At 39.4% G+C, this 13,004-nt stretch overlaps 1 protein-coding gene across 1 annotated transcript in view; it reads right to left on the bottom strand.

Moving 5' to 3' along the window:
* Positions 1–10,934, bottom strand: part of pappa2 (pappalysin 2) — a 55,737-nt gene extending 44,803 nt beyond the window's left edge. Inside the window, exons 1-2 of the mRNA XM_084412619.1 lie at positions 9,858–10,934; positions 5,730–6,789 (exon numbers count right to left, since the gene is read on the bottom strand). Coding sequence (XP_084268745.1) covers positions 5,730–6,789; positions 9,858–10,698 — 1,901 coding nt within the window. The 5' untranslated portion in view covers positions 10,699–10,934. The remainder of the gene's footprint in view (positions 1–5,729; positions 6,790–9,857) is intronic.
* Positions 10,935–13,004: the final 2,070 nt, after the last annotated feature.

The following is a 13,004-nucleotide window of genomic DNA, read 5'->3' as shown; positions in this document are numbered from 1 at the left end:
AACACAGAATTGTTGACATTTTTGCACATTTATTAAAAAAGAAAAACTGAAATATCACATGGTCCTAAGTATTCAGACCCTTTGCTGTGACACTCATATATTTAACTCAGGTGCTGTCCATTTCTTCTTCTTCTTCTTCTTCTTCTTTTATTGGCGGTTGGCATACCATTTTGGTGCATTACCGCCACCAACTGTTTGGGGTGTGGAGCTTCAATGCGGATTTCTACTAACATGTATTATAATAAAAAAAAAAAATAAATAAATAAAAAAAATAATAATAATAATAATAATAAAAAAAATAAATAAATAATAATAGTAGATATATATTCTTGTTATTCTTAAATTCGATCAAATAGGTCTGTTTCTTTAAGATATCTCATGATAGCTGGCCATGCTGATGGTTTTGATGTAGAAAAGGAAAGTAAACCCTCTACTGATAAATGAGTGAAACCTAATTCTTTAACTTGTTCTAACAGTATGATTCGTTCTGTTCTGTATGCTTCACATTCTATTAATATATGCTCTACCGTTTCTCTCCTGTCACAATTAATGCATAGTCCTGTTGCGTGTTTCCCTAAACGATTGAGATTATGATTAAGACCTGTGTGTGCTGTCCATTTCTTCTGATCATCCTTGAGATGGTTCTACACCTTCATTTGAGTCCAGCTGTGTTTGATTATACTGATTGGACTTGATTAGGAAAGCCACACACCTGTCTATATAAGACCTTACAGCACACCGTGCATGTCAGAGCCAATGAGAATCATGAGGTCAAAGGAACTGCCTGAAGAGCTCAGAGACAGAATTGTGGCAAGGCACAGATCTGGCCAAGGTTACAAAAAAATTTCTGCTGCACTTAAGGTTCCTAAGAGCACAGTGGCCTCCATAATCCTTAAATGGAAGACGTTTGGGACGACCAGAACCCTTCCTAGAGCTGGCCGTCCGGCCAAACTGAGCTATCGGGGGAGAAGAGTATTGGTGAGAGAGGTAAAGAAGAACCCAAAGATCACAGTGGCTGAGCTCCAGAGACACAGTCGGGAGATGGGAGAAAGTTGTAGTAAGTCAACCATCACTGCAGCCATCCACCAGTCGGGGCTTTATGGCAGAGTGGCCCGACTGAAGCCTCTCCTCAGTGCAAGACACATGAAAGCACACCTGAAGGACTCCAAGATGGTGATAAATAAGATTCTCTGGTCTGATGAGACCAAGATAGAACTTTTTAGCCTTAATTCTAAGCGGTATGTGTGGAGAAAACCAGGCACTGCTCATCACCTGTCCAATACAGTCTCAACAGTGAAGCATGGTGGTGGCAGCATCATGCTGTGGGGGTGTTTTTCAGCTGCAGGGACAGGACGACTGGTTGCAATCGAGGGAAAGATGAATGCGGCCAAGTACAGGGATATCCTGGACGAAAACCTTCTCCAGAGTGCTCTGGACCTCAGATTGGGCCGAAGGTTCACCTTCCAACAAGACAATGACCCTAAGCACACAGCTAAAATAACGAAGGTGTGGCTTCACAACAACTCCGTGACTGTTTTTGAATGGCCCAGCCAGAGCCCTGACTTAAACCCAATTGAGCATCTCTGGAGAGACCTGAAAATGGCTGTCCACCAACGTTTACCATCCAACCTGACAGAACTGGAGAGGATCTGCAAGGAGGAATGGCAGAGGATACCCAAATCCAGGTGTGAAAAACTTGTTGCATCTTTCCCAAAAAGACTCATGGCTGTAATAGATCAAAAGGGTGCTTCTACTAAATACTGAGCAAAGGGTCTGAATACTTAGGACCATGTGATATTTCAGTTTTTCTTTTTTAATAAATGTGCAAAAATGTCAACAATTCTCTGTTTTTCTGTCAATATGGGGTGCTGTGTGTACAATAATGAGGAAAAAAAAAGAACTTAAATGATTTTAGCAAATGGCTGCAATATAACAAAGTGAACAATTTAAGGGGGTCTGAATAGTTTCCGTACCCACTGTATATATATATATATATATATATATATATATATATATATAGCCAAACTTTTATGAATGGTACTATATACATAATTGTACTTTTATAATCATTTTATATTGTTTAATTTGACAAAACATATTTTTATAAAACAGATACTTTAACACGATAAATGAAATATTTTGACATTGAAAATTACTTAAGATCTTGGGTTAATGTTCATTTCACCAGAGACTTGTGCCAACAAACCCCAGTCTCCCCTAATTTCTGTGCTATTAGCAGAACTAATGGAAAAGCAACAATAATAAAAAATACGGCCCCTTTCGCCTTGTCCTCCAACGTGTCAGACCACTCAAACAAAGCAAAGGTTTAAAAGCAGTTGTTTACACTTCTGAGTGTTTCCGGAGGTTAACACTTCAGAGGAGTATAGGTCTACTGTGCACGAAATTTGGATATAATAAAGTATTTTAAGAAAAAAAAAAAAAAAAAAAACTACACACTTCACCTTATAGGTGGACACAATCCTTTTGAATAACACAGAGAAAAAGAAGAAAAAAATGAGATTTTTTTTTATTGAAACGGGTAGTTTCAAAACCACCATTCCACATATCTTGCAGCAGAATGAATAAAGAAATAAATACATCATAAATCACTAAAATTGCTAAACATCTATCAAAGATAATTACTAAAGAGAAGAGATATCAGGTAGTTCAGTTCTATTGGCTTAAATGTCTGAACTAAAATGTCTTTGCTTTCTTCTCGTTCCATTTCTGGAGCTTGCCAAAAAGCACCTGGTGGTTCCCCTGTGCTGTTTTTCTCTGCTTCAACAACAAAATTGAGTAGTGACAGCCATTGGCAGGTACTCGAGCTTTACTGCCCAGCAGCAGATACCTGGGCTATAACTCACACAGCAAAGCATTAAAATCCCAGACCTCGACATAAAAAGCACGCTATACAATTGCCATCAAAATGTCATCCCTGCATTAATTCTCTGCAAACTCTGGACCACTGCCTTAACGATACGCGCTTCCAGCATAGTAAGGAAAGACCTATCTAAGGGCTTAGTCTATGAGTCCAAGGCTAATACGGTCCCATTGGCTATCAGCATTTCTACCTATTGACACATCATATTTAGAGGAAAATAAGTCCAGTGAATGAACCTTTGCTTTTTGAATATGGAGTGCCAAGGACAGCATGCTACTCCAGGTCACCACCATTACAAAATGTTGGCCTAGATAGTATTAAGGAGGTCTTAAATTCCCTGAAGAAATCTTTTAGCATTCCTATTCATCTCAATGGCAGTTGCTCGACTGGCACAGGAACGAAGGAAAATTACATCATGCTAATGTCCCAAGCCCTTCACTAGAGACTATCCTGATCTGTGAGAAAGGAAAAACTATCTATTTCACACTTGTAAGAGCCTTTCAAAACAAAACCGTGAAATGGTTAAACAATGAAATATTAGCGATAAATCAACACAGTTCAAAAGTTGGGGTTGGTACGTTTTTTTTTTTTATGTATAAAAACCTTGGTTGCCCACCAAGGTTGCATTTATTTAATCAAAAATACAGCAAAAATAGTAATATAGTGAAATATTATTACAATTTGAAATTCTATTTATTCCTGTAATGGCCAGTCTGAATTTATTCAGCAAGGACAAGACTGGAGTAATGGTTGATTACTCCAGTCTTGTCCTTGCTGAATAAATGTATTAATTTCTTTAAAAATAAAATTAAAAAAACCTTACTGACTCCAACCTTTTAAATGGTATGTTGCTTATTATTAGAATATGGAAGCTTGTTTCCTCCACAGAATAAAACATTTTAAAAGATAATTGCGACTTTTTATCTCACAATTCCGAGTTTAAATATTTCTCAGAATTGCAAGATATAAAGTCAGAATTGCAAGATATAAACCCGCAATTGCAAGATTTTATTTCTCACAACTGTGAGTTTATTTCTCGCAGTTCTGACTTTATATCTCCCAATTGCGTGTTATAAAGTCAGAATTGCAAGATATAAACATGCAATTCTGAGTTATAAAGTCAGAATTGCGAGTTTATATTTCACAATTCTGACTTTATAGCACGCAATTGTGATTTTATATCACACAATTCTGACTTTATAACACGCAATTGCCACTTTATATCATGCAATTCTGACTTTATAACAGAATTGCGACTTTATATCACACAATTCTGACTTCATAACTGGCAATTGTGACTTTATATCTCACAATTCTGACTTTATAACACACAATTACGACTTTGTATCACGCAATTCTGACTTTATGACTCGCAATTGCGACTTCTGAAAAAGTCAGAATTACCTTTTTTATTTTTTTAATCTCTGGCGGAAACAAACTTTCATATTATAATAATAATAACTTATTATAATATTATTTAGTCAGAATACTCAACTACTTTTGAATGACTGAAAGATAGATGCTTTTTTGCCTGCAGAGTGTGTAGCTGCATCATCTACCACCATCTAACAGGTCATGCTAACCAGTTAAGCCTTGTAGAAACAGCGTTGAGATGGCATTCAACTGATTTATGATCCACCAACCATTTTGGCTATAAACTTGATGTCCTCTTTAAAAGTGTCCCAGGGCAAATCTACCAAATGAGTGTATCTCAGACCACCATCCAATGGTATCATTGGGACCCTATTTATCTCTATAGGAACCCTTCAGGAACAGAAAGGCATACCTTGAAGAAAGCTTGTTCTCAAGCAACCATAAAATGACAACAGCTGGAGGCTGAGACACTAGGTCTCTATGCACACTGAGCCTGGAACAACACTTCCCAGACTGCATGTGAAATTTTGATGTATAGTAGCTTTATCCTGCAACAAGATTCAGACTGAATATGATTAAACATTTATGTGAACATTTATATATACAATACAATAAGTGCAGTCTGCAGGTAGGAAGGTAGGAAGTTAAAATGATGGATTTATTACCATATATCTTACATTATATATGATATCCAATTGAATAATCTAATCTCCTAAAAATGGTACGCTCAAAAGTTTAAAACACGCATAAAAAAATATTTTCTATGCTTGCATAGAATAGATAGAAGATCTTAATAGATCACATTTTTAGGATTACGCTATAGTGCGACTTTGTGAACATCTACTTTTATATCTGTAGCATAAGAAAAATGAAAGACTCTATGACAAGCCATCACACAGTCTGTACGGGAGCAAAACTGTCCTGCCTTTCACAATGAATAGAGCCGAGACCTCTGGTTTTGTTGTTTAGCCACATTAAGCGTATACTTTGGCTCAGTTCTACATCCAAGTTTTGCATGCTTTTTAAAGCTATTCCAGAAGGCCGATTTGTATGCTTTGCATGTTGAGTAATACAAAATGCTCTGACAATCTTGAAAAAAGTGAACACTATTTCACAATAAGACACGTTGGTTTCCCTTTTCCTGATACTGCTATGAGAACATTTAACAAGCACATAACTTGTTTTCAATTTCTTGAACTAAAAAAACATTTTGTCTTGGCCTTTTAGGCCTTGAACTTAAATTCAGTTTAAAAGCAGTTTGGTAGGAATATAAAGTAGGGATATATAAATGTGCATAGTTGATGTAATGATATGGTATCAGTCAGTTAAATATCATCCTGAGGGTTTTATGCTAGAAAGATTTTGCAATCCTCGAATTAGGACCAAAACATGAACCCTCTTGCACATCCAACTAAAATTATTCCTGGTTTCAAGTTAGTTGCCAAAGTGGAACCATACTGAAGCACAAGCTTACCTCTGAGGAGACTCTGGATCAAAGCAGGTCTTTGCGACATCTGTGACCTCAGGGTCACAGCAATCACCATCATCGTAATCATAGTAAATACTGTTGCACTCTGGGTTGCAGACTCCATCTCTCCGCTTCCAGTTGTAGCAAGGCCCCATGCGCAAGCAGTCACCCCCATCGTGGCCCGTGAGAGGATGGTCGCACTCGGGATCACATTGGCGGTTGCCCACATTTGCAATGTGGCAGTTGCTGAGGACGAAGCGCTGTTGGAGTGAAGAGTTGTAGACGCTGTGAATGCTGAGTTCCAGTGTGATATTATAAGGACGGAAGGCGTCTTCCAAGGCTTGGTGTTGTAGCTGGATCTGCTGCAGAGAGACTGTTGGGTCAGCACCGTCATCCTTACAGATATTCACGATGCGGTAACGTAGGCGCTTCGCGGCGTGCAGCTGCCAACGCTGGTTATAACTGAGGGCGACGTCGGCATTGTCACACACAGTCACGCCGCATGGAGGCGGCAGAAATGGAGACACAAGCTGTCTTTCTGGGATGGGAAGAGCCACGATGACTGGGTTGTGACGGTCTTTGTAGGGCGCCCACTGATTCTCGACCTCTGAGAAATCTGCCCACTGGGACAGGAGGGGAGATTGTCTCTCTGCATGGGGTTGGTTACCTTTAAGTGCTTGGTGAGTGCGCGCATAACCCCATAGCGTGACACCTCCCAAATGCCCGCGGAAACTGTGCTTATGATCATACTGGTCCCCGCCGAGCAGAAACAACCGACAGGCCTTGATGTAGGGGCTGTACAGGTCACCTGACTGCTTGCTGCTCTCGCTGACCTTGGAGTTGTCTACGTACAGCGCCATCTTGTGGCCGTCATAACTGACCACCACATGAGTCCAGCTGTTGGGCTGGTAGCGCTGGTGTCCGACAATAGTGGTGGATTTGAGAGCGCGATCCGTGCGAAGGGAGAAGAAAAACCTGCCATCTTTTCTTCCTGTAGGATCTGCCGCTCGAATACCGACAGACCAGCCTTTTTCGCTCAAGGGATACGAGCAGTTGTCAAACACGCCTAGAAGAAAAAAAAGTCAATGAACAGAAATGTAGCTTCATCAAGCACAGAGTAATTGTCATTTAATTATCTGAAGAGTTTAAGAGTTTAAGTCATTTCCATTCAACAAATCCACTGATATTCCCAGCTGTCTTTCGTAAGGAGCAGTCACATCTGGCAGACAGATGTTACCGTCGAAGGACAGAGAGAGGTCAGGGAACCCCTTCACCCTCCCAACAACACACGCACATGCGAGCATATACACACTCGGGTGTATTATTCCCTGCAAACAGGGGATGAGAGATGGGCAGCTTTAAACAAAATATCCCGAGGGACGTGGACCACACTGAAATTTAATTCATTGGAGAAGCCTGCTGATGTGTGTGCGGGGCTCCCGCGTGTGACAACATGTGCTAATTTCTGTGTGTATCAGCCAGCCCTGAAGTCGTGAATTTGAAGACAAACCTTTCCAGAGTACTATCCACTTGGATGGCGTACTATACACTTTCAAAGCCCAGGTTCTTATCTTCCTGTTTTTATAGTGTCCGTCTCCCACCTCAGACTGGCCCGCAGTGCTGAGTTTGGCTTGAGACAAAGTGTGCTAAAGAAATACTTTTTTTTGTAACCTTGTATGAGTGATGGCTTCAATATGATAAGTGTTTATGAGAGACAGAGAAAAAGCGAATGTTTTTGAATAGTATCACTTATTAGCGAAAGAAAAGTTAGCGCTGAAACGACCACTTCCAGTAAAGCCTTTGAACGCTCATTTGGCAAAGTGAGTGATTTTTTTAAAAACTGGCTTTATAACAATAGATTTGTCCACTGATTGTTAAAAGAAAGCTATTGACCTCAGAAGGAGCTAGAGTGAATGTTCACATAATTTTAGTGATGACGAATATGTCAAAGTGAAATAATGCAATCTTAACAATAGCAAGATGGTAGAAACCCTCATTTATTTAAGAGGTTTGTGAGATTTGACGTCATTGGGGAATACTGATTTTATCCAAGTGGCGGATAATTTTAAAATGGAATATCTAATGCTCTCTTTGAGGTCTGATAGATGACTCATCAGTGTTAGAAACAGATGAATAATATTTGCACCCCTTTTTGCCTAAAAGCATGTATTTTGGCATCCATGGTAGAGGAAAAGCCTTGTGCAGGTTACAACCACAGAACTCTGGGCTTTGTTCTTCTTACTGGGAACTAGTCTCAGAAGCACTTCCAGATATAATCATTTCCACATTGACCCTCCTCAGCAGCCATACGAAAATGCCCATTTACCTGATTATGAAAGCTCCTTTGAGGGATCCGGCACCTTCTGTGATGTTCCACACCTTTTTTTTTTTTTTTTTTGTAATCATAATATGTGCATCGAGCGTCAACTCAGTTGCCTGTCAAAACCATATATCATATAACAGTTAATGAAAACCTGGAACGCTGCCCTAAGCCCTATAACAAGGAGAAGGCACAATAAGGTCCTCTAAAGAAATTAAATAATAATAATTTCATGAATTTTAGTGATGGGTTTGCAATAACAAAAAATAAATATAAATAAATAAATAATATATTTTTAAGGGTAGGTTTAGGGTAGGGGTAGGTATGGATGTTAATAAAGCCTCAGACCACATGAATATGATGCTGGTATAGCACAATCTGATAGGTAGCATTTTATTTATTTTTTTGCTGTCGAATTGTGCTACCTACTGTTTTAATGGGAGGTAGCAAAATCTGACAAGGTAGGATAAACCGACAGAACACCGTTATTAGAGAGAGAGAGAGAGAGAGAGAGAGATTAAGTATGTGTGAATTCCCTAAACCTGCGTCTCTCAACAGAGTTCGGCAGCAGCATCTTAACTAATAGCAAAACTGTACATTTATCTGCTTCAAGAACAGCGCAGTTATAACCTTGCTAGTGAGAAATGTCATGTAGCTTAAGGTTGCTAAACTATTTTACAGATAAAATCGACAGATCAGAGCTGACAATACGTATCTGTGCGAGTGTGTGTCCGTACTGTATGTGTGTGCGTTTGAGTGGGAGAGAGAGCAGGAGAAAGAGAGTATGTGCTGTCCATACATAATAAAATGTAATTTTGTGGCAAAAAAACATGGAAATAATTTGTTATTTTTATCCTATTGTTTACTATATTTATTTATCAGTGTCGTTGTGGGTTTTGGTTCTTTTGCTGTTGTAGGCTGTAAGGACCTTTGAAATAACTGAAATAATTTGGTGAAGTGATATGGACATGTAATGCGGTCAAGACCTTCCTGGAACAACTTTAGCTGTGCGTTTTCCTGAAAATAATTGCACACCTTATGTTCATCAACCAATCAGATTCAAGCATTCAGCAGCCCCGTAGTATAAAATAAAAATAAATGATATACTTGAATTACAAAGCCTTAACAGGCAATCAGCTTTGCACATGAAAAACCACCTACTTTCTGCAGCAAATGAAATGTTTTAAATATACCAAACTATTGAGCTGGATGGAAGGTAGCTGTCAATGTGAGTACGGTGTCCAGACCATGCTGCTTATGAATCAAATCTTGGAAACGCAACGTGTCATATGCACTAAACATGTGATTAAATACAGCAGACAGGACACACTGAGCAGGTGGTGGCCACTTGTCTCTCTTACACTCCGCCCCAGCACTACTCATCGTTTGCACCTCATTTCCCCATTCTCCTTTCATCTGCTTGTCAGCTGATATCCTCAAACAAAGGCCTCTTAAATGAAACAACAATGTGTCAAAGCTGTGACACAACACAGATTCTACCACACACCATTTGGTGCACTTGATGAAATGAGGGGAGTTCGAGGAATGAATCTGACTTCCCATAATCAATTTGGTCTGCATGGCTGTATGCCTTACAGCAGAATTTATTCTGATTAGACAGTTGCTAATTGTGAATTATGTATCCTTCAAGTAATAACTACTGCTTTAAGTAATAGCCTGACAATTCCAATTCCTAGAAAAACAGTTTTGAGAACCAAAAAAAAAAAGAAAAAAAAAGAAGAAGCTGCATCCCTGCTTCCAACATGAAAAGAGTGATTTGAGAATATGAGAATGATGTATGAATGAACACCCACCTGCGATGATGGCAGGATTATTCTGTCCCCCTTCCGGCTTGACCCACAGCTCTAAAGTGAAGCTGGAACGAGGAAGTTCTATGCCAAATGCAGGGTTCACCTTTAGTTGCTCCGCCTGACCTCTGAAATACACAGCTGCCATCCACTTTGCAGGCACATCTCGTACATCGGCCCTCCATAGCTCCCCAGCAGTGCTCTGCAGCCCTTCTTGCTCCCCAGAGTACTCATCACTATCTTTAGAGTTGGCGATATGGTGGATATTGGTGTCCTGCGTATCATTTGGGGCATCTTCTTCTTTGATGATCTCTGGAAGGCTCCGTGCAACCCTACTTGGTGAGGACAAGCTGTCTATCAAATCACCACCCTGTTCTGCCTGTAAAGGGTGTCCTTTTGATTTGGATTTAAAGGGTTTGTGTGACTTAGTAGATCCAGGCGCAGTGGCCCCCCGTGATTGTTTGCCTTCTTTCTTCAATATGAAAGTCTCTTCTTGTAGATCATAATATTTTCCCTTCTCATTACTATCCCAGTTAGTTAATTCAACCGCATTTGTGTCACTAGAGCTGCACTCACCTGAACACGACCTCGCCGTTTGAGTTTTCCGTAAGTGCAAGTCTATCAGGCGAGCGTACTTTCCGATCACGCCCACTAGGGGGAACTGTTGCGCAGTGGAGCGCGGCGGCCGCTTGCGGCTGATAGAACCGCACTGCTCTCCAGCCAGCGCTCGGTCCGCTCTCTGTGCCAGTGTCCGCTTATACTTCTGGATATGATCTGACTGAGCGCTGTTCAGCAGCCATGTGTAAAATACTGCGAGAAGAATAGCCAGTAGTCTAAAAAACGTCATTTTATTGAGGAGATAGTGCAGCTTTCAAAGCATGGACATATGTTTGATTGTTTTTAATTGCACTTGGGAAGGGAGATAGCCTAATATTTAAATCGCTTTAATTGTTTTGGGTGCCTTTTTTCTCATCAACGATAGCATGTACTGTGTTTAAGTTAAGATAGGTGTGTTAATGAAAGTTTTTTTATTGTTTGAAAAGAAATGATAACAAGGGAAGTCTAAATTGTCAGTGCATTAAGGTAGATAGTCTGTTCCTCTGTCTGCAACTGGATGTCGCTAATAACGAGTACCCTAACTGACACCAAACTGTCTACTTTAAGTCTTTTCTCCCTCCCTTTTTAGTGCTTATCTCCAAACAAATAACATCTCGTGTCTAATGGATCTCCTCAAAACTGTCTCTGTAGCGCGCTCTGACAGCGCAAAGGTCTAGTTGTCATTCACTTGTAGTTCATTTACGCGCGCAATAATGTATCCTCATTGTGGTCGAATTAAAGCGTTAAAATCGCGTTTGATTGCAGACTTACATAGCTTGCTGTCTGTACAGTGTAAGGTTGTTTGAAGAGATGTCACGCTGGAAAAAGGTTATGTGAGGTTGCCACCTTTCACCGGTGCGCAATTGGTCGCGTCCAAATGCTCGCGGTCACACTTCTTCCCCCGAATAAACCGCCAAAATGTTCAAATAAAAATAAAAAAGTCGATGTTTATCTAACAGAGGAGTGTATCAGATATCAGGGAGCTGTAAAAGTCAGCTTAAAAATGTATTTATTTTTCTCACAAATATGGATCAAAATCCAATAATGTGAAGGTACTGAAAGGAGATTTGTCTTTTTGCCATGCTGTTCCAAGTGAAAACGGCTCTTTGGATCACCTTGAGATGGTGCGCAGACTCCTCTTGCGCTCCGTGTGTGTTTATATTCCCAGGCTGAGTCCCGCTGCATGCGCTCTCCACATCTCCACATCAGATCAAACTAACGCGCTAAACGTTTTATCTGTTTCCTGCAGCCTGACATCACAAACCCAGCCCCTTACCCAACCATTAGGAAAGAAAACTTCACCCAGGTCCAACCCAGCCCCGCATGCATGCTACTCTCACTTTCTCCCCCAGAGCCATTGACATCTAGCTGCTACACCTACTTCTGTACAGTAATGCAAGAGACAGCACATCTGCCTGGCATGTGAAGCACGGCTGAAACGCTGCACATTTAGGAAATAGGAAAAGACAAGTGAGGGATGTGTAAACACTGAAAAACAGGGATGGACCTCTGACCAATTCCAGAACACTCTCTTATGGAGAAGTTAACAGGAAAGGCTAAAAGATGCTGAGGGGGAAAAAAGCAAATAGTCAGGTGGATATGAGTTATGCCCTCTCTCTCTCTCTCTCTCTCTCTCTCTCTCAAAAAAATAAATAAATTGAATTTATTGATTATATAATTATATTTTATATATTATATTTTATTGAAATAAAATTGATTTATTTTGAAATACACTTGGGCAAAAAAGGGCCAAGTTTTAATTGTCTCAACTGCAAATTACTGATCAGGAAATTAGCAATATCTACTTACTTATGGGAAGTTGTGTGTGGGGAAATGGGAATCATAATGAAACACAAGATTCATAGTGATGGGGAGATACTTCACTGTGAAAAGACATTTATGCTTTGAAGTGCAGGAGAATATTGAACTAAATTAAACTCAAACGATCTGGGAGACTTTTTTCAACTACTCATGAACTGTTTGAAGCCATTAACATTGAGTGGAACACTGACTCTTCATACTGTTAAAAAGCTGTCTGCAAGTTGAGGAAGTCTATTCCATGCTACGTTACTTTATCTACAGTATTTGTGCAATTCTTTCTAATTTCCTGACCAGTGATGTGTGATTAAAACTGTTAAGACCATTAAAAGACCACTAAATATTTTTCCATTTTTGGCTTGGCCCCCTTTTCTTTCTTTTTTTTGCCCAGGAGTGTAAATTAATATTATTGCTGATCCTGTTTCTATCTGCATCTTAAAAAATGCATAATTTCATGCCTTAAATATCAAATGTATATATATATATATATATATATATATATATAAGGGAAAAAAAAACTTAAAACATACAAATACAAAGGACAGTTGCCAAATTTTGCAATTTGTATTTTTTGTATAAAAATAAAATAGCTGTAATTCATAATGATTTTGTTGTAGATTACACTTTTAATATAATATGCAAGGAATGACCTTTGTTAATGAATAATTTTTTAGAGAGTTTCTTAACTTATTTTATCAATAATTTTTGCATCATATATTAAAATCTCCTTTCATTAAA

This window comes from Rutilus rutilus (genome assembly GCF_951802725.1).
Source record: "Rutilus rutilus genome assembly, chromosome: 6".
NCBI classification, from domain to species: domain Eukaryota; kingdom Metazoa; phylum Chordata; class Actinopteri; order Cypriniformes; family Leuciscidae; genus Rutilus; species Rutilus rutilus.
This window is presented reverse-complemented; position numbering and strand designations above follow the sequence as displayed.